Source organism: Pelodiscus sinensis, chromosome 1 (genome assembly GCF_049634645.1).
Source record: "Pelodiscus sinensis isolate JC-2024 chromosome 1, ASM4963464v1, whole genome shotgun sequence".
Taxonomy (NCBI): domain Eukaryota; kingdom Metazoa; phylum Chordata; order Testudines; family Trionychidae; genus Pelodiscus; species Pelodiscus sinensis.
The window spans coordinates 132,910,604-132,933,904 of record NC_134711.1 but is presented as its reverse complement, the minus strand read 5'-3'; the positions used below and the strand labels follow the sequence as shown (position 1 = coordinate 132,933,904).

The 23,301-nt window shown below is 50.0% G+C and overlaps 2 protein-coding genes across 2 annotated transcripts; one reads left to right on the top strand and one right to left on the bottom strand.

Moving 5' to 3' along the window:
- Nucleotides 1-1,267: 1,267 nt before the first annotated feature.
- On the top strand, nt 1,268-7,799 carry LOC102449287 (homeobox protein NANOG). Its single transcript, XM_006119928.4, has 4 exons — nt 1,268-1,561; nt 2,842-3,110; nt 3,825-3,914; nt 5,093-7,799. The coding sequence occupies exons 1-4, from the start codon at nt 1,381-1,383 to the stop codon at nt 5,510-5,512; spliced, it is 960 nt and encodes a 319-aa protein (XP_006119990.1). The 5' UTR covers nt 1,268-1,380; the 3' UTR covers nt 5,513-7,799.
- A 4,574-nt stretch (nt 7,800-12,373) lies between these two features.
- On the bottom strand, nt 12,374-22,790 carry LOC102449677 (homeobox protein NANOG-like). The gene is made up of 4 exons (XM_006119930.4): nt 22,469-22,790; nt 16,219-16,493; nt 13,688-13,777; nt 12,374-12,772 (listed from the first exon to the last, which is right to left on the bottom strand). Exons 1-4 carry the CDS (start codon nt 22,644-22,646, stop codon nt 12,374-12,376), a joined length of 942 nt encoding a protein of 313 aa, XP_006119992.1. The 5' UTR covers nt 22,647-22,790.
- Nucleotides 22,791-23,301: the final 511 nt, after the last annotated feature.

Sequence of the window (23,301 nt, the reverse complement as noted above, 5' to 3'; positions counted from 1 at the left end):
GGAAGAAAGAGAGGCCATAGTAAACCAATGCTTTCAAGAGAAAAAATTAGGGAAGAGTTTTAAAAGGGAAAGAAAAAGGAAGAGAGAAACGTCAGGCACCAGGAGTAAGAAGTATCTACAGGTGCTGCCTCCCTATAAATCCAGTTCTGGGGATTTTGATAATACCCAAACAAATAGCATCAAATGAGCAAACCTGCTCTGCTTTCAACTCATCTCCCCACAATTCAAATACTTAAATTAACTGCTACGGAGGAGGAAAGCCCTAAACTATTGTTGTATTTATTTTCAGGGAGATTGAATGCTTCTCTGTTTGCAATTATACACCCCAAAGGCTTTTTGCTTTTACATCTACTGTGCAAGGCACATGTGTTCTCATGCCCCAGGGGAAACTCTTGAGTCTGAGTTAACTCTGAGTTGAGAAAGGGGGAGCTGTACATTAGGAAGGGAGCTTCAGGGGATAGCCGAGTTAGTCGGTTACAGAAAAAAAAACATGGTCAGGTAGTACTTTATAGACTAACAAAACATGTAGGTGGTATCATGAGCTTTCGTGGGCATAGCCCACTTCTACAATATATAGAGGAGAAAAGACCTACTTGTGCCACTGACGTTTCGGGGGAGGAGGATACACTGACATGGAAGTAGTGCCAAGCCTATTGCTAAAGTGAGAAGGAAATTGCTCTGCCTTGAGTATTAAAATATTTTGCACTCTGCCTAAGGGATAGCCAAATTTTAGGCGCCTTTCTACCAATCTGAGCAAGCCTTTTGTTGCACAGGTACAATTGCAGAGTGCTGGCCATTTAAATGGTCTACCTCACCTTTATTTAATAATGCATTACACATCAGAGAAAAATAAATCTTTGCCTTGCTGATTTTTAAATTATCCATCCGCAGAACTTAGCCTGCTATTGATACAATACGGTGTGACCAAACCACCCAGTGCATGGACACAGCTCTGTATCTCTAGCAAGCCTAGGTAACAGATCATGGCTTTCTGAAGCATAAGGACCGCTGTACACATTCAGACCCAGCAGGAGGGAGCAGACTTTGGGGGTATCCATTATTACATTTAAGTTTTGAAAAGCGTGTTTGTAAACTACCCAAATTGAGCTCTCATTTTTTTCACTTTCCCCCCAACCCCGTCCCCTTCGCTCCACCTCCCAATCCAGAGCCACTCCCCTCCAATCGACTGACTTTTAACATGACAATGGCCTTGACAAATTCTCTCTAATCAAGGCGAAGTTAGGAAGGGCATAAATGGGCCCCCATCCTGGCTCTATGGGCATCTGGGTTTGTCTGTTCGTCCGATAGTCGGTCCCTGTCCATCTCCACGTCTGAGATCCGGGTTTATTTGGGGGTAACGTTCCCCAAACACAAACACTCATGAGTGCCCACCTGGCAATGCCCGCCTACCAGGCTTACCCCGCCGGGGTAGGAACTGGAATCAAGTATGGAGACTACTACTGGAACTGCCCGGGCGAGATGGACAGTGCCCCCCACAAAGAGGCAGCAGACGCTGATGTGGCGGTGCCGGAGCCCGAGGAGAAGCCCCTCCCTAACCCAGGTAGGTCAGCTTCGGAATGGCTGAAGCAGACCCTGGGAAGGTGATTTATTGCTGTCTGAAGCGATTCAGCAGGGGGCGGGTATGGGAGGCCTGATCTCGGGAGCTTGCCTAGGCAAGGCAACAGGCCGCTGCTCCTGCACTGGTTTTTAAGGGGGAAGAGGAGACATAAAGGATGGACTCAAAATAGTCCGGGGCATTTGGTGGGCGCTTACCCGGCCCTCCCGGAGCAAGCTGGTGTGGGGACAGAGCGGCCCCAGCCAGGGCCGGTCTCCGCAGCGCTTTGGACACGTGGATGGGAAGGCGCTAGCTCACGGCCGGGCCTGGTCCCGCAGGCGCTAGTACCTGGCCGGGCTTTGCGCGAGGAGGCGGGGGCCATTTTACGAAGGGCTAGCGCGTGTCTGGCCACGCAGGGAAGCCACTAGCCGCGGCCACTCTGCCTATCCTGCCCACACCCTCTGGCTGGTCCCGGCCACGGCTGAACCAGTTCCACGCAGGGGATGAGCCACAGGCGGGAAGGGAGAGAGGCGCTGCCACTGTACCGGCTCCGCTGGGGACCGAACCAGCCTCTTCCCGGGAAGAGGCAAACAGGGAGGGGGCAAAAAGGCCGGAGCAGGCGGGTGCGGGGAGCCCCCAGGATCGGCTCCCAACGCTGGAGACAGGCAACTCCTGGGTGGGGTCTCCCCAGGGGGGCTTTTCTCTATGGGGGGGGGGGGACTGGAGCTGGTGGCAACCAGCCAGCCTGGTGGTGTCTGTCTGGCATATACGGGTTCCCAAGGCTCCTGCAGACACCCGGGGTCCCCTCGGGTCATTCTTCTCCCACCACCTCCACTCTTCCCCAGACGCCTGTCCCAGGGCCGGGGTGGAAGCTGCATCAGAGCAATTCCTTGGGTCCCAGCCCTCAGGAGACAGTTTCGCCGCCGGGGCCAACAGGGAATTGCTCTCCACAGTCCCCACTCAAGGCTGCCCTGGATTGATCCGTGGGGCTGTTACTTAGGGCATGTCTGGCGCAGGGTTTATTTCTAATACGAATTTAGCAGCTGGCGGCCCATTTAGCCCTCGAGCAGGCAGTGCCGGGAAGCGCCGCCAGGCGGCAGCAGAGAGCGATTCTGTTCTCTAGGATCCTGCGTTCGCGGGTGCCTGCCGAGGTTGCCTGTAGCTGCGCTCTCAAGCCGGGCGGCAGCCCGTGCAGCGGGCATGTCTGCGGGGCAGCGGCATCAGGCCGTGCCCGAAAGTTATCCCTGAGCGACTGACCTCGGCCACTTTCCTTTCTCTCTCCCCAGAGCTCTCGCCCGCTTCCTCCAGCTCGGGCACGCTCCTGCGCTACACCCCGGATTCGGCCACCAGCCCCAACGCCGCGCCCCCATCCCCACACCCTGCGATCCGCATGGGCGGCGGGGGGAGCGGAGGAGGGGTGAAGAAAGCCAAGACCCGCACGGCCTTCTCTCAGGAGCAGCTGCAAACCCTGCACCAGCGGTTCCAGAGCCAGAAATACCTCAGCCCCCAGCAGATCCGCGAGCTGGGCTCAGCCCTGGGGTTGACTTACAAGCAGGTGAACACTGAGATCTGGCTCTGTAGAGTATTAGCGTCCCGGTGCCTGGGCTGCAGCCCTGATTTGAGATGGTCTTACAAAGATGGTCAGTTATTCAGTGGGAGAGCTCCACTGCCTGGCCTCTTGTTTCAGCGACATCTGTGCAGGAGGCTGTGAAATGCTCCCAGTAAGAAGTCTCCTCTTGCTCACCCAAGGTTAGACATCCACTTTGCACTGGCACTCAAGAGCAAACAAGGGGCAGGCAATGAGGAGTCCCATTTCTTTTGTTCTGTAGAGGGAGTTCACTGCTGACCCAATTGCCCCAGCGTCATGGCAGGGGCAGAGAAAGGCGTGGGCGACCTGGTGTGTACTCTCCATGTGAGTCAATACCGCCCCTAGTGTTAGAGCATCTTCCTATAACACTGCAGAAAGTGGTGTGGGGCTCTGGTCCATCTTTCATACAGAAGTGGAGGTTCTACTAGTCTGATCGTGAAGATCCCATGGTTATGTGTAGTGGGGTAACTGTCCTAATTTGCCTCCCTAAATTCTCCTGTTTTCAGTTGGACACAGTTGTGTTCTTCACATTCTAAATTGTATATAATTGCCACGGCTTCCCATTTTCCAACCCAAAATGTCCATAGTGGGGGAAGCAATTAATGTGTGTATTGTCTAAAAAGTATGTTGCGAGCTCTGTCTAAAAAGGGATACCCCATCTCCTATCCTCTTCACCTCTAGGTAAAGACATGGTTTCAAAACCAACGGATGAAGTTTAAACGATGCCAGAAGGAAACACAGTGGATGGAAAAAGGGACATGCCTATCCCAAGTAAGAAGAGGTTTCATTATGGGCAGTTGCCAAGGGGGACCTATAATATCTATCATATACATGTTTGCTATCCAGTTAATATGGGATTCTCATGGGGTCTGTAACCAGACTTGCTCAGTGTTTATTTCCATTGCAGTATTAATTTATTCTCTGTTTACTGAATCACGTAATTTAAGCCTACATTGGGGTTTGGCTGGATCTTGGGGAAGAAGAACAGAACTTTCTGCTTCTTGGGTCTCAGGTCAGGGGGCCGTGTTTGGATCAGAGAATGGCATATGGACAGTTGCAATACAGTCGGTCCTGGAGGAGCAGGGAATGGGGTAGGGAGTCTTTCACCTGCAGGATATTGTTACTTATATTGTGGCAGTTCATTGATTGGGGATAAGCAAAATACAGCCTGCCAAACATTTGGATACGACCCATCACAATATCGTGGGCCACCGATGTCCTGCTGCATCCTCCACACCACTGAAAGCAGCCAGCTGATGGGGGCCATGTGCGTCTGCAAGAGGTCTCCATGTGCTGCCCCTACCCTCCAGCACAATCCTTACAGCTCACCAGCCAATGGGAGCTGTCGGGTCATGCTTGCAGGTGCATGCAGCACACAGAGACACTCTCCCCTCCCGAAGGTGTGCTATGCAGAGATGCTCATGGCCCCAGAAGGCAGGAAGTTTTCCTGAGGGTCTCCTGGGCTATTGGCCAGGAGCTGCCTATGGTAAGCATCTCCAGGCCAGAGCCTGCACCTGGCAATCCACTTCCTCCCACACCCTGACTCCTTGCCCCAGGTCACAGCCTAAACCTCTGCACCCCTGTCCCTGGTCATAGCTCCTTCCCAGACCCTGCACTCCTTCCTGCACCCTTCCCCCAGGCCAGAATCCTCTCCTGAGCCCAAACCTCTTTCCAGACCCCTCTTCCCCCTTCATCCAAACTGCCTAGACCCCACACTCTCTCCATTAATATCATGGAAAAGTGGGGCCCCTAACCACTTTCCAAATTCTTGAAATGGCCCCCATCAAAAATTATTGCCCATGCCTGGCATAGATCCTAGTGTACTGGAAATGTATATGTTGTGCATTGGAAATATATGAAGAAGAGTTCATAATTGGTTTGTGCTATTGGAGCCTCAGTACTGTTTGCTTTATCTATGTACTGAACCACCTTCTCTCTGTCTCTCTCAGAGTGGCTTTCATCAGGCAGGTTACCTGGACATGAACCCCAGTTACCACCAGGGTTGTCCTGTTAGTGCCAGCAGGAACATCCAGACTGTGACCAATGTGCATCAGAGCTATAGTAGCAGTAACACCTATGGGAGTGGCCAGAGCCTGTATCCCTTCATGGCTATTGAGGAGGAGGGGTTCTTTGGGAAACCCGGGGGGGCCTGCAGTGCCCAACAGACAATGGGCTTCTTCAGCCAGCAAAAGGTGAACTTATATCATGGCTACCCAGCAAACATGGATTATGCCAGCAGGGAGACAGAAGATGGCTACCACTTCCAGAATGCCTCTGTCAATGCGATGTCCTTCCCAGGCTCTGCGGGGCGCCAGCAGTACCAGCCAGCATGGTACCCTCAAGGGACACAAAGCAACTTTAACTCTTAGACCTGTACTTTCCTTTTTCCTTCCCTCTCCCACTGTTTCTGCCATTCCTCTTCTCCAGCCTCAGTTCTTTCGGGCCCTGGTCCTCAGACATGGAATCCCCAGGCTCCCACTGACTCCATTGGAAGGGACTTGGCACGTTGCAGAGTGCAGGAGTGTCTCTCTCCCTTCTCTTCTTTAACAGGCACCTGTCTGTGTGTAACTCAGGAAGTGTGCTGCATGGCTCTGAAGTTGGCTTTCTTCATATTGACCCTGGCTGGCTCCAGGAACAGGCCCTGTATGTGTATGGAAAGCCATGTTAATGCAGGGAAGTGTAAATGTTTCGAGATGAGAGTATACCTGTGAGTCCTTTCCATACCCCAGTGTCCTTACTACTGCAGTATCCCCTCTGTAGATCATTTCCAGGCCTTGTTTGAAATGTGCCCAGGCATGGAGTTTTCCTTGAGGAAAGCCTCTTCTTCCCATCACCACATCCCTTTCTGATTAAAAAAATGTATCCTGATTATACAACCTGAAATGTTCCCTCTTCGTTTCTTTCTCCTATTAGCCACCAGCCAACCTTGGTAACATATTAACAGGGGATAGCCCTGCCCTGACCATCAACTAGTCTTAAAAATCCCACATTTCAATTATCATAAATAACTGTAGTCACTTCTCTTTTAGAGCCTGTATATTTGCCAAACACTGGAATCTGTATTTTGGGCCCAGTCCTCAGTTGATGCAAATCAGCTTTGACATCACCATTTGCACCAGCTAAGCATCTGGACCAGCATGGGGGTGAATGGAGCTCAGGTTTGAATTTCAATTCATTGTGTAATTAGGAGAAAGAGAGAAGGGAGGGAATGAAAGGGAGACTGAGAAAGAGGAACAAAGGAGGCAGACAGGGAGGGATGGAAGAAGGAAGAAAGATGGAGAATGTACTGAGTAAGGAAATGCAGAGGATTAAATTTATATCCTCATCCAAGAAAAAATTATCTGGTGTGTTTATCAAGTGGCTAACTTCCTTGTTCATGTCACTCCATCTAGGATGTGCCCAAATCTCATTCTAATTGCTCTCCCAATACATCTCCCCTGCTCTACTCTGCCAGCAGGCTCCGGGCCCATCTCGTCCCTGGCTATTGCTTCACAAATCACTAGCGCTCTGAGAGCAACTGATCAGGTATCCATCTGCTTCTCTTCCAGTAGTAGTACGCAGGGCTCGACAAATAATGCAGTCTACTTGCCCGTAACGAGTAGATTGCAACCCGGAAGAGCCAGGTTCGAGCGATTTGCGCATGCACAGAATGATCTGCGCATGTGCAGATCGCTGGACAGCGTGGCTGGCGAGCGGGGCTTGCCGCAGTTCGGCGAACCCTGGTATACTTGAAGGATCCCATAGCACTTCACAAATGGCAAACACAGCACCCCTGGAATGAGACCACTCTCAGATGAAGGGTGGCAATCAGACAAAAATATTCTAGTTATTTCAAGCCTGATGCTTAGGTCACTTAACTTAGATCCTCCTAGAGCTGGTGGATAATCCTGTTAGATCCTATCTCCCATTCTCCCAGGGCCAGTGCAGGATTGTACCCTACTGTTTCTTGTCCAATTCTGGTTTTAATTGACTGAGCTAATGGGGATTCCCTCAGTCTCTTTGGGGAGACATTTCTGCAGCCTAATTAGATTACTTATCTATTTCTTTATATAAAGTGGGACACTGTCAACTTTTCGTAGACTCAGTGTTTAAGCTTTGTGGGGGAGGGAAAGTGAGGTGGGACTTAAAAAAAACCCAACCCCTAACTTGCTATAAATACAAATGTTTTCATAAATGTCTCTTAAATGTCAATTAAAAACAGGTTTTTAAAAAAGTAATTGTCCCCTGCAGTGCAGTGGAACTTAATAAGGTCATGCACAACCTCCAGCTTTGTTGCACTTTCCTAGGCCAAGTGCAAAAAAGTAAATACATGGCATCAGTGGTGAAAAATGAATGAATTACATGTTAAATATTTGTTTATTTTGAGTAGTGGGTGTTGGTGGTTTATGTAGTGTTTGTTGTTAACACTGAGAGAAAAATTCATATATTATCTTATCTGCACAAGAACTTTGTCCTGCTTACGTTCTTAATGCAAAGTAAATAGGCGTTTACTATCACAGATTGCTAGGTATATATATTTTTCTTTTTTATGTTTTTTAAAAAACCTTTTTACTTACAATGGGATTTAACTTGTTTTGGCACACGGCATCTGTTTTATTCGTTTTTTTTCCCTGTCTGTTTTTATATACTCATGTTTACATTTGAATGGAAAAATAAACTGAATTTATTTTAACGGGGTGTCAATTCTGTGATATACTATAATAACTTTTCATCCTTCAGGATGAAGGAATGTAAAATGGTTAATGGGGATAACTTCACCAGCATAGATAAGGAGAAAGCATGGAGTATTGCCAACTGCAAGAGTCTAAATATCATGATTGGAGGGCCCCCAAAATCAGAATTTTAAAAACAGTAAATGGTTGAGTGCTTTTTGGTTGGCTTCTGATTTCTCTGCACCCTTGAGGTCTAGAAACGTAGTTTTTCTAATGGAAGCTAGGCAGTCTCTTGATTTACACAGCTTAGACTTAAAAAAAAACACAAGAATGTATTATTTGTGGGATATAAACAAAAATCAGATAAGAAACATGACCTCTTTCAGGAAGTCAACAAAGTAACACTATTTCTTCAAATCTAGGCTTCCAACACACACAACCCAAAGAAAACCAGACCAAGCAGGCTCCAAAACAGGCACCTCACACCCATCACACCTCAGTGTTCACCAGCTTGCTGCATGCTGGCTGTAGACTGTTTGCAGGATGCAGCTGAAAGTCCCAGCTGCTCCCTACAGAAACTCTTTGCCTGCAAGTGGGACCAGGAAGTCCTTTACAAATCATAGTTTCAAGCTTCTCATTTTAACGGTTTTGAATATACCACTAAGAACTGGCAATAGTGCCCATTATTCAGTTCAAGGTGAAGATGTTGAAGCATTGCATCCCACCCCTGTGCTCCTTTCCCCAGTTCATACATGCACTTGGTGGTTTTTGAGGGAGATGGTTCCGGTGTTTTTCAGTCTCTGTTTTCTCTCTTGTGGCTCAACACCAGTCCTTCAGTGTTACAGGAATTGTCTTGCTCTGTGTCATCATTCTTTCTCTCCATGTTGATGTCTGCAGACGCAGATGTAGCTAGACTGTAACGTGTGGGCTGTAGACGTGGAATGTAGAATCAGTTGCTTGGCAACCGAACTGCAATTTGTGTTTTCATTCCCTACACAAATTGAATGCTGGGAAAGGTACCAGATAGGCGCCCAGGGAATGTACCCAGAGAAACATATCCTCTGCTCCTCAAATACAATATGCACAGGGCAGCTTCCCCCTCCCCAGTTCCCACCCCTGAGGTGACAATCCCTCTGGATGAGAATGGAACTAGTGGCTTCTGATTTTTGTGGGTGAGCCATGACATTAATCAGGGCTATGTGCTTTGCTTTTCTCTCTCTCAAAAAAAAAAAATCTCAGCACTTTGAAAATATGGATGAATTGCACCACATCCAGAGTGTGTGTGATAAATTGGCATCTCCCTTTCACCAAACTAGGAAGAAAGGCATTGGAGAGGGGAAATGACTTAACAACACTGCTCAGGGCTGTGGAAAAATGTCATGCCCTGTTGTGTGCTGTTGTTATACCCAAAGCCCCACTGTAGATACAAGATTGATGGAAGAATTCTTTGGTTGATTTACTATTGTGGCCAGCGGCGGATTTAGGGCAGGGCGAGCGGGGCGGCTGCCCCAGGCCCCGCGCTTCCCGAGGCCCTGCACATGTGCCGTGGCGCCACAGCGCTTGCACCGTGTCAAAGGGGGGGCCCCGCGAAATTTCTGGGGGAGAGGGGCAGATCTGGGGGAGAGGGGCAGATTCTCAACCCCTGCAGGGCTAGAGCAGCCTTCCTCCCATAGCAGGCTGAGGGTGGGGGCCCGTTCCTGAGTACTGGTTAACTGGTAGCCAGTAAGCATCACCTGTGAACTGGCTATCTGTTCACATCCATAATAGACAGCAGTATGGGCTGAGTACCCTTATGGACTTTCTGGGGCAGCTGCCTCAAAGGACAATCCCCGGATAGGCAACAAACCTTGTGTAACACTGCCAGGTGGAACTGAACTTGGGCCTTCTGGAACTTAGAACATGAGCCTCTACTGCAGAGATGGGAACCTTTTTTGTGTCGGGGGTCACTGACCCACAGAAAAATTAGTTGGGGGCCATATGAAAGTGAGAAGCAAAAACTAAACAAACCAACCATCACTGCCCTGGTCTCCAAGAGAAGAAAAAAATGTTCAGATCTGGCCACCAACTGAGATGCATAAAAAAAAACCGGGACCGGAGCTAGTCCATTTTTATGGGGCTCTAGGCTGGGGCCAAAAATTAGGGGCTCAGCGCATGGGAAGGAGCTTCTGGGGAGTGGGCTGGGAATGTGGAATTTGGGCAGGAGGTAGGGTACAGGTGGGGGATGGGGCTATAGGTGGGAGGGAGGGTGTGAGAGGGGTCTGGTAGGGAGTGGGCATGTGGAGTTGTGGGTCTGGAAGGGGGTGCAGCAGTGGGCTAGGGGTGGAGGTCTGAGTGGGGGGCTTTGGAAGGGGGTGCAGGAGCCTACTCAGTTCCACACAGCTCTGCGCTGTAGGGCACTCCCCCTCCCCCAGCTGTGATTTGGCTAATGGGAACAATGTGGGGGGATGCCTGCATGGAGCACTTCCATAAAGCTGCTTCCCCACTGCCAGGCAGAGCCTACAGACTAGATCCAACCTCAGCTTGCCTGGATTGGGCCCTGTGGCTGGAGCATGAGCCTCAGCTGAGGCCCCGGGTGGGTGGGGGAACCCTGAGCCTCACCAGACGGATCAAAGCAAGCCAGGGCCATAGGTTCCCCACTACTGCTTTACCACATGCGCTAAACACCAGACTCAATGCATATCTTTTCCGATAGATCCTCGCAGTCTAGACGTACCCTGAAAGTGGTCTTGGTGCCCCTAGATGGGACAGTGCAGCACACCCAGGAGGTATGTGGGTTACATACTTCCCCTAGCTGCAGAAGTGCATTTTCAGCATCAGAGACTTCCCAGATGAACCCCCACTTACACTGGCAGGATCAGAATTGAAACTTCTGGGCTGTGTCTAGACTGGTCACTTTTTCCGGAAAAACTTGCCAGCTGTCTACACTGGCCGCTTGAATTTCTGCAAAAGCACCAACGATCTCATGTAAGATTGTCAGTGCTTTTGCGAAAATACTATGCTGCTCCCGTTCGGGCAAAAGTCTTTTTCCGAAAAACTTTTGTGCAAAAGGGCCAGTGTAGACAGCACAGTACTGTTTTCCGCAAAAAAGCCCCGATCGCGAAAATGGTGATCGGGGCTTTTTTGCGGAAAAGCGCGTCTAGATTGGCCACGGACGCTTTTCCGCAAAAAGTGCTTTTGCGGAAAAGCGTCCTGCCAATCTAGACGTGCTTTTCTGAAAATGCTTTTAACGGAAAACTTTTCTGTTAAAAGCATTTCCGGAAAATCATGCCAGTGTAGACGTAGCCCTGGAGCTTACTGCATGAGGCACATGAGCTAAAAACCAGTGGGCTCTCAGCTAAGACTGTAGAATAGAGCAGACTCATTATTCTCTCTAGATGTGGATGCTACCCCTATGCCAGACGGTACAGACACCCAGTTACATATGCACAGCCCCATCCCATGCTCTGAATGGAGATGGCAGAGGATGCCAGGATTTTTGTTTCTTAAAGGTGTTAGCTCAAATGAGTTCATTTAACTTGTATCCAGCTTCAGACATGTTCATTTGCACCTTAATGGAGGAGCAATCTTGATAAAAGGAATAGTTAAGCAACACGCCCCTTTTCCCCCTTAATAGTCTTCTGCTGGGGAAGTGTTAACAAGTTGACAGTGGCGTTCACACCCCACTGAAATGAACAGGGCAGGTCATGCCTCTCAGAGCTATTGTTTCATTGTCTGCAGATACCTGATACTCCTGCATCCTTTATATTCAGGTCAGTGTGTCAAGTTTTAACTATACAATACTTTAAGTAAAAAGAGGTAAAAAAAAAATCCCTTACTCCAGGAGATTTGGATGTAAATCACATGGCTAGAAGCTGGTACTCTAGGCATCGGATCATGAGCCTTAAACTGGCCCCAGTGTCATCGAATACTCAGGCCAGGCCTACCCCCAAAATGGTGAGTGACCACTAGCATAGCTACACTAAGGTTTCTAGTGTTCCTAACTTGTCAGTTGTTCTCCACCAGTGTTAGCCTTGGCAGGAAGCTCCTTACAGCACCACTGTACTGCAGTCAATAATAATGCCATGTTAGGCATGCTTAGCTAGCTCACATAGGGTGTTTCTGTGTTTTCACATGTTGCAGCATCCTGTAGTTTGTCCAATGTGTTAAATAAAGAGAAAAATATTTTATGGTAGAAAAAAATCATTACTTTTATTTGCATAATTAAAAACACCTTGGCTCTCTAGACTTCAACAGTAAACATAGCAAGCCTTAATATAAACAGCCTAAATATGGTAATAGACAGAAAGGCCAGAAGGGACTGTATGATCAATGAATATGATCACCTACATACCACAGGCCAGTGAATTTTACATAGTGATTCTTGCCCATATCTTGTGGATGAGCTGGGTTATTTTTAAAAAGATAACTCAGTTTCACTATAAGGTAAGTGTGTGAGTACACACACGTGTGTGCGTTTTGTTAAGTGACTGCATATGAATTGTATGAGTGAGCCCATGTATCTGAATGTAAGGGAGAGACAGAGTTGTGTAATTACCCCAAGCAGGAGAGAGCGTGAGAGATGCAGGGAAAGGAAGGGATTTAGTGACAATTGCTTTGGGCCATTTGCATTAATTCTGCTTCAGGAAGGTACAGATGGTGGCCAGCAGTGCCAGGGAAAGGTGCCACAGTGGCTGAGGCGTGGAAGCTATAGCCATCTCCTGTCTTTGCGCCAGTGTATTCCATGGTCCCAGAGAAGCCATGATAAAAGTCTACTTTGCGCTGGGCAATGAATCCCACTGTCTGTTGGACGCTACAGGTGGCCCCACCTTTGCCAAAGACCCCCCCCTCCTCACTGGCTATGAACGCGTAGGGGTTCTGCCCTGAGGAGTAGTTCTGGTGAGGGTTGACTACATCTTGGATGGTTCCTGCTAGACTGATGGGATAGTTCTGGTGGAATTTGGGGTGCACTTCCAGGTACTCGCTGGGCTGGAACCCCGTCTGAAAGAGAAAACAGGAACCAAAACCAATTGCATCTCTCTGGGCACTCACAAAGCTAAACTGTATAAAGGCTATGCGCCTTTTGGCTTCAAGGTGTGTCCATGGGCAGGAGGAGGGACAAGAAATGTGCTGCATGATCAACAGGGGCTCAGTTACGGGTTTGGTGTGGAAAGTGTGGCCCATGCAGGTGCTGGGGTGGCTGAAGAAATGGTATTTGTTATTCAGCTTCCTGGATGACTCTGTCATCTCACTGGACTCCAGGAAGTTTTCAGAGGAACCCAGGAAGCTGAGTAGCGCACACTATCTCCTCATCCACCCCAGAACCTGCAAGGGGCAGAGTAAAGGTTCTCTGAAGAAGTGATGCTTTTCCCTGGGGTGGCTTGGGGCTGGGGGGGGGGGGGGGGGGAAGAGGGAGTGTAGGTGTGGGGGCTCAGAACTTGAGCTGACCGAGGGCTCCACCCAGTGGGTAGTGGGGGGGGGGGGGGGGAGGCTAGCCTCCATGAAGGAGGGGCTTCACCCACGTGTATAATACTGTACAGTGAGGCTCCATGGGAGATGTGAGGCCACTCTCACAATTGGGGCATGAGGCCAGACTCACAACTGGCCTGGTCCAGTAGAACATGAGGAGAACTACTAACACTGAATGGGCCATTGCCCTGGTTGGCTAGGGGACAGTAGCTACCATTGGCCTTAGGAAGGAGGCATAGCAGTGGCTGAATAGCAGAAGGCAGGCGGAGTGAATCTTTGGCTGGGTATGGCAGAGGCAGGTCACCAAACTAGCTGGCCCATGATTCAGATCCCGTCCAGCAGGAAGTGGGATAGCAGAGGGAATATACCACCGGGCTATGAGGGGTGACAGGACACTGTGTTTTATTGACCAATGACCTTGGTCCCCTTTCTGTGCCAAGTCCATACCTGCATAAGGTACTGAGCCCGCTCTGACCACAGGTTGTGCTTCTCGTATGTCTTCAGCTTCATTCTTCGGTTCTGGAACCAGGTCTTCACCTGCAGTGAGGGGTCAGAAGGTTCGGGGGGGGGGATGGATAATTGCAGGGGGAGGAAGGAATGGGATAAGACATTTTTCACCTCTTACTCACAGGTTACAATGAGCCTCTTGAGTCCGGGTGTGGTGACTGGAGGGCCCAGGGAATCAGGGAGTGGAGTGTAAAGCATCTGAGTGGTTGCTGGTCCAGTCTGGCCCCAGTTCAACCTTAGCTGCCCACCTACTGGCCTATACAAATTGTGTTGGTGGATCTCTGTCCAATGCCTACATTTGTCCACATTGTACCCATCACTGTGACATGCACATACATTACAGAGATGAAAAACAAATGTGGCTTGCAACCAGCACAAATCAGCCCCAACAGTGTCTACGGTCCCACCCATAGAATGGATTAAATCTCTCCTAACTGCAGGCCAAAATTAAGGAAAAGTGTGTTTGTGGGGAGGGCAGAAGCCTTCCCTGCATCCTATCAGTCCCCCAAATCAAGATGCCTGATGGGGACAAATTCCAAAGCCAACTCCCCTAGGGCTGTCTGCACTAACAAGGAGAACACTTCAAGGATGTTGATTGCAGCAAATAGCTGGTTGTCTCACTTGTTTCTGACAAAAACCAGTTTGGGGAGGGTGGGGGAGCTTGTTTGTGTTTGTTGTCCCAGTGCATCCTGGAATACCTGAGGCATCAAGACCAGAGTGCCCAGCATTTACTTTTGGTTAATAGTATTCAAATGTGCTGCATTGTGGGATAGGGTTAGGAAGAATTTGGCTGAACCATGGCAGCTACAATGCTTGTGGCTTCTCATCCATTCTAGGAAGAGACCATTTTAGATAGCCCCAGTTCAGCTGATCCTGAGCTAATGATTTCAGCGCCGGCCTTCCAGCTGTGGTACCAGTGAGGCTCATAAATGTGTGTGTGGAGCTTGCGGCATCTGCAATGATGCCTCATGTTAAGCTATTCCAAGCAGATCATCGTTTTTCTCTTTGCCTGTATGGGCCGATGAGTTCGTGGGAGGAGTTCAGCCCTGGGGAGAGCTCACAGCAGCTTCCCAGTGGGGAGGAACTAGTCTATGCTAGGCCATTCAGAGCCTTCTGGGGTAGTTCACTGGTGCCTGGCACTGCCCCCAGGAGAAGACTGAGAACTCGTGGCAAAGCACAAAGTGGATCATTATGGGGATCCACTTACTGCACAAGCACACCACATACCATGGTGTCATGGCACTGCCAACTGGGTCAGGCCTTGAAAGTATGAGAGTTGCCATTTTTAAGCCAGATTTTAACAACAGGTCTCTCTCTTTGCCTCATGGGGTTGGAACCCTCAGGGGGTATGTCTACACTACCCCGCTAGTTCGAACTAGGAGGGTAATGTAGGCATACCGCACTTGCAAATGAAGCCCGGGATTTGAATTTCCCGGGCTTCATTTGCATAAGCCGGGCGCCGCCATTTTTAAATCCCGGCTCGTTCGAACCCCGTGCCGCGCGGCTACACGCGGCACGGACTAGGTAGTTCGGACTAGGCTTCCTAGTCCAAACTGCTGTTACTCCTCATGGAACGAGGAGTAACGGTAGTTCGGACTAGGAAGCCTAGTTCGAACTACCTAGTCCGTGCCGCGTGTAGCCGCGCGGCACGGGGTTCGAACGAGCTGGGATTTAAAAATGGCGGCGCCCGGCTTATGCAAATGAAGCCCGGGAAATTCAAATCCCGGGCTTCATTTGCAAGTGCGGTATGCCTACATTACCCTCCTAGTTCGAACTAGGAGGGTAGTGTAGACATACCCAGGGGGACATGCTGGAAGGCTAGAAGCCCCGCCCCCATCCCCTTTAAAAAAATAAAGCTGAGCTAATCACAGCTTCATGTGACTCAAGATCTTTAGAAAAATCACCAAACATTGGCAGATTCACAGTAAAAACTGCAGTTGGCAATACCAGCATTAACTGGTTCCCTCAAGGTGAGTTGCCACAGAGATGCCAAGGACAGACTGGGTTTTAGCATATTCCACCCGTGGATCTCAAAGGAGCTCAGTGTCATTATCCTCATTGTACAGATGGGGAAACTGAGTCACAGAGAGGGGGAAGTGACTTCCTCAAGGTCAAGTAGAAGGCCAAAGGCAGAGCTGAACACAGAACCCACCTCCCATTGAGTGCTTTATTCACTAGGCAGCACTATCTCCTACCTGAATTTTCCCTTCCCCTCTGAGATGGGTTCTTCTGGGGGCAGGACAGAGGCATTTTGGGAGCAGGAGATGGACAGTTATGTGAGTGTGGGGAGTGTGCTCTCTCACAGCAAGGTCCTGCACTGGCTCTGAGGATAAATACAGATACTGCCAAGGAGCACCTTTGCTCTGTGTCCATCAACCCCCACCCTTATGTCCCTGCTTCTCTTGCCTTGTACAAACATTCAGGGGCAACCCAGCCACTGCAAGGAGTCACTGCGTGCTCTTGCCATTCACCTGCTTATATGTGAGCCCCAGAGCTGTAGCCAGCTCTAGCATCTCCTGGGTGCTGAGATATTTCTGGCTCTGGAACCGCTGGTGCAGGGTTTTCAGCTGCTCCTTGGAGAATGCTGTACGGCTCTTGGCTTTCTTCACCCCTTTCTCTCCTTCCTTCCCATCCTTCTGGAGCTTGGATGCAGGTTGGGGGGGTGAGGATTCTGTCTGGGGGCTGGTGGCCGAATCTGGTGTGAAGTGGCTGAAATTCCCAGAACTGGAAGAAGCAGGGGAGAGATCTAGAGACAGAGGGGGAAGTAAGCTGTAATGAATTTACATGTCACATACACATACCGGTCTCTACTTGATGAGATCAGAACTACCTCTCTGTGTAACATAGGCCATATACTGCTAGCAGCAAAGAAGAGTCTCCTTTAGTTCAAACTCTGAGAAACTGCACCTTTGTAGCAAAATAATCTGATGTGTATCCCTGTGTGAAGTTTCAAGTGGTCCAAATAAGCTGCACAGTGACATCCTAGGTGGGCAGTTGATTCCTACATCTCAAAATCCTCTACCCCCTTGTCCTTTTGTAGAGTATTTGGGACTTGGGTATGAAAAACACTATAACTATATCTGTCGTGGCTTAATCTGGCCACAAACTTGACACTGGCTGCCAAGATTGCTATCATATCCTTTTGCTCCGACAGCACAGACCTTCAGTGTTTGTGCTAAAAGAGAATCTGTTTGCTGTTGCAGTATAGGGCCTCTGTCACACAGAAGAGCAAGCAGCTCTGCTCAGGATGAGTGTAATTATGACCCTTTAACAGATGGACAAGCTTAGGTGCAGAGAGGTGAATGATTCACCCACGGGCACACAGTGAGTCTGTGCACTGGACTCTTGGGCTTAGGTCTGGTGATTTTTGTGCCTTGATCTGGGGTCCCTGATCTGAAATATCTTTAAAGGGGCATGGTACTCAGAGCCCAGGGGTGCTCAGCGCTCTGAAAAATCAGACCTCTTTAAGAGGTCTCACATTGGGGGCACTCCTCTGCTCTAGCCATCCGACCCAACTGTCTCATCTTTCCACTCTACTAGTGCCTTCTGCCCACTCAAAGGTCTCAATGCACTTCACCAACTGGCAAATGTGCCCTCCCCAGCCCACTGCTGTGAGTGGGGTGGGTCTCATCACCACTGAGGTAAGGTAACAACCAGAACATCCAGCCAGTTTGCTTGACTTACAGCCCACTGGCTGCCACCCCCCTTTGCAAAGTGCCTGAGAACTAGAATAGGATATTAGAATAGGATATTATGCTTAGGAGACCTTTCAGAGAGGAGCTGTATTAATCTGTTTCAGCAGAAACAACGAGGAGTCCTGTGGTATATCAGAGACTAACAGATTTATCTGGACATAAGGCTTCATGGGCATGGCCTCCTCATTGTTTCTGCTGCTGAGAACAAGAGGAGAAATGCACAGACAGAGGACACAGGGACAGGTTGGAGAGCTGGGGTTCTGCTCCAGAGAGAGTATTCAAGAGGACAGAGGAACCCACAGAGACTCTTGCCAGGAGAGCTATTCTAGGGGGGTCTCTGCCTGTAGGACTAAGCCAAGATTGAGATCTAAAGAAAAAGCTTCCTAAGCAACCTGGGCTATTAGTCCAAACAAAAGCTGCCACCATGCCAAGCCATTGAGGCAGCATGAATAGGAAAATGTTAACAAGTGAGATTAGGCAGATAGCACTCCATTAGGTGTCTGGCATGTGTGGATGCAGCCAGCACTGGGGGCCAGGAGGGTTGTTTGCAAGCCTGGACACATGCCCTGGGACATTTCATTCCCTCTCCCCGAGCCCCCCCACTTTTCACCATTCTGACTGCTCCCTGATTTTAACCCCTACCTATCCTTTCCCACTCTCCCCTTGTAGGGAGGGGAAGAGTTAACAACCATGTGGGGAAGACAGTTTCTGGGCCAATAAGGGCACATCTACACAGCAGGTAAGTCAAATTAAGCTTCACAAGTCAAAATAGCTTAATTGGCTTTTGGCACTGTCTACACAGTAGGAAGAGCATTCTTCCTTTGACTTCCCTTACTCCTCCTGAAATGAGGGTTACAGGAGTTGGAGTAAGAAGTCCCCCAGCTCGCCATGATTCCAAAATACGGGCTTGCAGTGTAGACATAGCCTAAAGGAATTACTCTTAGATCTTTAGAGACCATCCTAACCCATCCTTAGTTCCAACCCTGAACCGAGGTTAAGGCTGGCCGGAAGCAGTGCGACAGGGCATCAGATTAGGACTTAGAGTGTGGAGCTGCTGCCTCAGGCTAGCCGAGGGCTGTGCTTAAAGGGACCCGACCCCCACCCCGGACAGACAGTTCTCAGGGGTTCCCCGCTTGCAAAGCAGTCCTGGCTTGGAGTGCCCTGAGTGCCCACACTGGGCACATCACAGCACTCAGCCATCAGCCCGGCTGCACTTGCCGCAGGCTGCCATCGGGGGGGGGGGGTGTCAATCAAGAGGCTTCAGGAGAGTTTCCACCCCGAGGAGCGCGCAGAGCCAGCTCAGTTCTCCCTATCAGGGGCTCGTACCCCATTCCTCCCTCACCTCCTTCCACTTACCCCTCCCTAGCCCCCCTTCCTGATGTACAAAATAAAGGACACGTGTGTTCAAAAATAGAAACTCTCTTTACTGAACAAAACTCGGGGAGACTGGGAAAAGAAGGTGGAAGAGGGTAGGGCAACTAAAATGATCAGGGGTTGTGAACAGGTCCCATATGATGAGAGGCTAAAGAGACTTGGACTACTCAGCTTAGAAAAGAGAAGACTGAGGGGGATATGATAGAGGTCTATAAAAGCATGAGTGGTGTGGAGAGGGTGCATAAAGAAAAGTTCTTCATTTGTTCCCATAATAGAAGGACTAGAGGATACCAAATGAAATGAATGGGTAGCAGGCTTCAAACTAACAACAGAAAGTTCTTCTTCACAAAGCAAATAGTCAACCTGTGGAACTCCTTGCTGCAGGAGGCTGTGAAGGCTAGAACTAGAACAGAGTTTAAAGAGAAGTGAAATAAAGTCATGGAGGTTAGGACCATGGAGTGGTATTAGCCAGGGGGTAGGAACGGTGTCCCTGGCCTCTGTTTGTGGAAGGCTGGAGATGGATGGCACAAGACAAATGGCTTGGTCATTGTCTTCGGTCCATCCCCTCCAGGGTACCTAGTGGTGGCCGCTGTCGGCAGACAGGCTACTGGGCTAGATGGACCTTTGGTCTGACCCAGTACGGCCATTCTAAGCTCAGGGCTCAGGGTCGGGGGTCTCAGTGGACCACCTTGATTTTCATGCACACCTGCTCCTGGGTGGCCAGGCTGGCAGCTATCCTGCCCTAGACGGCCACTTTCCTGTGCCTAGTGCGGAGGTCGTGGATGAGGTCCACGATGTCTGCACTAGACCAGGCGGGCGCCCGCCTCTTGCGGACCTGGGCAGGCTCCCGGGAGCCGCCAGCCTGGTCTCGGGAAGAGGCGGAGGGCTGGGTGGCAGCGGGTGGCCGGCTCGAGCCGTGCCAGGTGCAGGGTCTGCTGGCTGGGTGCTGGCAGGCTTGCACATGGCATGGGCACCGTAGCCAGACTGTGCCCCTTTAAGGGCTCCGGGGCCGGGAGGGGGGGCAGAAGAGTTTCCCTGGTGGTGCCCAGAGTGGCCACCAGGGAAAGCTGGGGAGGGCTAGCCTCCCACTAGTTCAAATTAAGGGGCTACACAGCCCTTAATTCGAACTACTTAATTCGAACTAGGCGTTAGTCCTCGTGGAATGAGGTTTACCTAGATCAAATTAAGCGCACCGCTAGTTCGAATTAAGTTTGAACTAGCGGTTTGCATGTGTAGCACCTATCAAAGTTAATTTGAACTAACGTCTGTTAGTTTGAATTAACTTTGTAGTGTAGACATACCCTCAGAGTCTAAATCAAGAGTCACTTGGAGAAATGAGGAGCTCCCAATTTCCCCCTTGTAAAGTACAGCTCTCATCTGCAGGTGAGTAGCTCCCCTCCCTACTACCATGCCTCCCCAGCTGAAAGGAAAAATGGTTGTATGTTAAAAAAAAAGAGGACACTTATATTATATTCTGAGCAGAGCCTCAGGCTTGCAGTGTAATCTCGGTCTGCCACTGCTTGGCACTTTGGGGAGTAATACATATTCCGTCACAGGGGCCAGGTACATTCACTAATGCCAGTGAGGGGCCCAGCACCACAGAAGCCTTTAGATAATCAGATAAAATATACCACAGCCTCCCCCATGGCCTCAGCAAGCACTTCCAGCCTTGCCTAGCCATCTCCTTTCCCCTGAGAATACATCAATCAGCCTTCCACTAGACACCCACCTCCACCAGCCATTCCAGCAGGTCCTGCTCACCTCCCCACAGACATGTGCTCTCCATGTTACCTCTCTCCTTCCCCCCGCCCTCCAGCCTTTCTCTGGTTCTGACCCCTCTGCTCCTGCTTGACTTGCCTTTTACCTGCCACTTCCTGGCCCTAGGAAATGAGAGCAAGGAGCCTGGGGGAGTGGGGCAGGTTCCCGGCAGTGGGGCAGATTGCAAGGAGTTGTGGCTACAAGAAGGCAGGTTGCATGAGGAAAACTGGTCTGGGACAGGAAAGGAGTTGGTGCCTATGGGATGGTGTGTGGGAAGGGAGGAAGGAAGCAGGGCAGGTTTATTACAGACCCATTGGGGGGCTGACCCATATGAGGTCTGTATACTAGGGTGGTTAGAGAGGGGCTGCAGGAGGATGAGCAATGGTGAAGGTAGGTTATGTGAGGAGGTATGCTCAGGAGGTCAGTGGGAAGTGGGTGGGGAATTAGAAGGGGTTTCTGTCAGCTCAGAGAGAAGGCAAGACTTCCTGCAAACAAAAGCTGCTCACTCCATACAGCCACAGAGGCACCTCAGTGCCTAGGAAGCTAGGCAGTGACTGAAGGGTCAGGACGGGGAGGAGAGTCAGTAAGAAGCAGGAATGGCAGCTAAACAAACCCTCACACTAAAAATGGAGGCAGGCCCAGATCTCCACAACTCTTCATCTCTGCAGGCTATTGACCCCAATAGTCAAAGCTTTGTATACAAACTGGGACGAGTTGGGCCCATCAGTGGCAGAGCTATCACACACCCCGCCTGCCTGACGTGGTTGTGGGCTGTGGACTCTGCACAGCTTTAAGACTCTACATTTTCCTTTAAAACAAAGGGTGTGTTGTGTCTAGTTCGGATGGTTGGGAAGTTAACCAAAATGAGAGCAGACCGTACACTGATGTAACCCCTGGCCTGCAGACAGCCTGAAACACCAAAGCAGATGTTTTGCAATGACTCAAGAGAGGTGTAATCCCCATTAGTCTCATTAGGACATTGACTCTAAAGCCTAATAGCACTAGGCAAAGACCTGTCTGCATTAACTATTTCAAGGATGCACAGTTGAGGAGTCTTTTGGAAGGGGGCAGGAGTGAAGCCCATGAGACAGGAATTGGGAGCTGCTGCCATGCAGAGAATGCAGAGGGAAGACAGGGAAAACAAAGAGAGGGAAGGAGAGAAGCAGAGAAAGGAGGATGGTGAAAGGAGAGAAACAGGGTAGAAACAGTAATGGATCCTAACAGGATTCCCCATCCTCCTTCCTCCCCTCCACTGGGATACTGAACTCCAAAAACTATAACAATGATAACTAAGCGCTCAGTTACTGTGTGAAGGCTGTCATCGCTGCAATATCCCCCTTGACAGCACTGGGAGCTGCAAAACCCTAAACATATACTCCAGTCCATGGACCAAACATGGATTTTGCCCCTTTGCATAAATATGAAGCTCTGGTTTAAGTGAGGCCTGTTTGTCCCCTCTCTCCCTTAGCCATTAGCCCTTCAGGACATGGTGTTCTCACCCAGGAATATAGACAGACAACGATACGTTGCCTCTACAATGCTTATACCTGAGGATCTCAAAGTGCTTGGCAAGTCTGAATGAATTAGGTTCATGTCCACATTTAAAAGGGGGAAAGAGAGCTACAAAGAGAGTGAATGTGATTTGCCCAAGGCCATCCAGGAAATCTGTACCAGAGCTGACAAGAGAACCCAGGAGTCCTGATTCCCAGTCTCTGGCTTTAACCCTCAGACTGCATTGCCCCTCAGAAGTAAGTTGGGTATATCTTCAACTTACAGACATGCAAAAAAGGCACAGACTGGTCCCTTCCCCCCCCCCCCCAAATCAGTGACAGATCTGGGATTGGCACCCAGGTGTCCTGAACCTCACTCCTCTCACTTAACGGTGATGGCTTACCTGGATTCTGCCTTTCCTCCTCCGGAAACTGGGCATCACCAGCTGCTACTGCTCCCCTTCCTGGCCATGATGCTGCACGTTCGGTGCCCCCCGCTGAGTTCCAGTAAAACTCCCCATAGCTCATGCCAGTCCCACTTGGGTAAGGCTGGTAAAGGGGCATCGCCAAGTGAGCACTCATTGGGGGCTTGCTTAAAGGGGTGCTCCCCCCACCTCCCAATAGCCTGCACTTCCCTTCGGGGGAAACAGCTCAGCACCCAGAGATGAAGGTGCTCAGACTGTCTAGGGGAGTTACCTTTATAGCTAGGAGTTCCCTTCTGAGGAGTACAATATCCTGCCTCAGCCAGGTCTTCAGTACACATTGTCATGTTAAAGAGCATGATTGGTGGGGAGGGTGTGAGAGAAGGAGAGGGTGGGGGAGGAAAGCGACAATGGCATCAGGATTAAAAAATGTCTCCAAAATTCCTGGCATTCTATAGTCCACCCTAGCATGGGCCAGATCCAAAGCCTGGGGAAGTCCAGGTAAAACTTCCCACTGACTCAAGCCTGACATGTTAAAAAGCATCCCAGAAAGGAGACCCTAGGTGGGAAATATTCACTGCCCCAGCCAACCTTCCCTCCTCCCCTCCAGACTGTGGAAGCCTTCAGTTCTGAAGCTGAACTACACACCTGTCCCATATAATTCTATAGGAGGCAAACCAAACCCCAGTCACAGGGGGTCTTGCAAGCAGAGGGCTTGCTTCCCAACTGTCCTGCAGTTTGTAAACACAGTGACAACAGCTCAGGGAAAATGCAACCAGGTCAGAATGGCAGCACTTGTTACCCTCGGTGCTGGG

Excerpts from the sequence above, each read along its gene's own strand:
- LOC102449287 (XM_006119928.4), top strand. The coding sequence starts at position 1,381 with ATGAGTGCCCACCTGGCAATGCCCGCCTACCAGGCTTACCCCGCCGGG. Across the intron at positions 1,562-2,841 it reads GAAGCCCCTCCCTAACCCAG|AGCTCTCGCCCGCTTCCTCC; the intron begins GTAGGTCAGCTT and ends CTCTCTCCCCAG. Across the intron at positions 3,111-3,824 it reads TGGGGTTGACTTACAAGCAG|GTAAAGACATGGTTTCAAAA; the intron begins GTGAACACTGAG and ends CTTCACCTCTAG.
- LOC102449677 (XM_006119930.4), bottom strand. The coding sequence starts at position 22,646 with ATGAGTGCTCACTTGGCGATGCCCCTTTACCAGCCTTACCCAAGTGGG. Across the intron at positions 16,494-22,468 it reads GGAGGAAAGGCAGAATCCAG|ATCTCTCCCCTGCTTCTTCC; the intron begins GTAAGCCATCAC and ends CTCTGTCTCTAG. Across the intron at positions 12,773-13,687 it reads GGGCTCAGTACCTTATGCAG|ACGGGGTTCCAGCCCAGCGA; the intron begins GTATGGACTTGG and ends TTTCTCTTTCAG.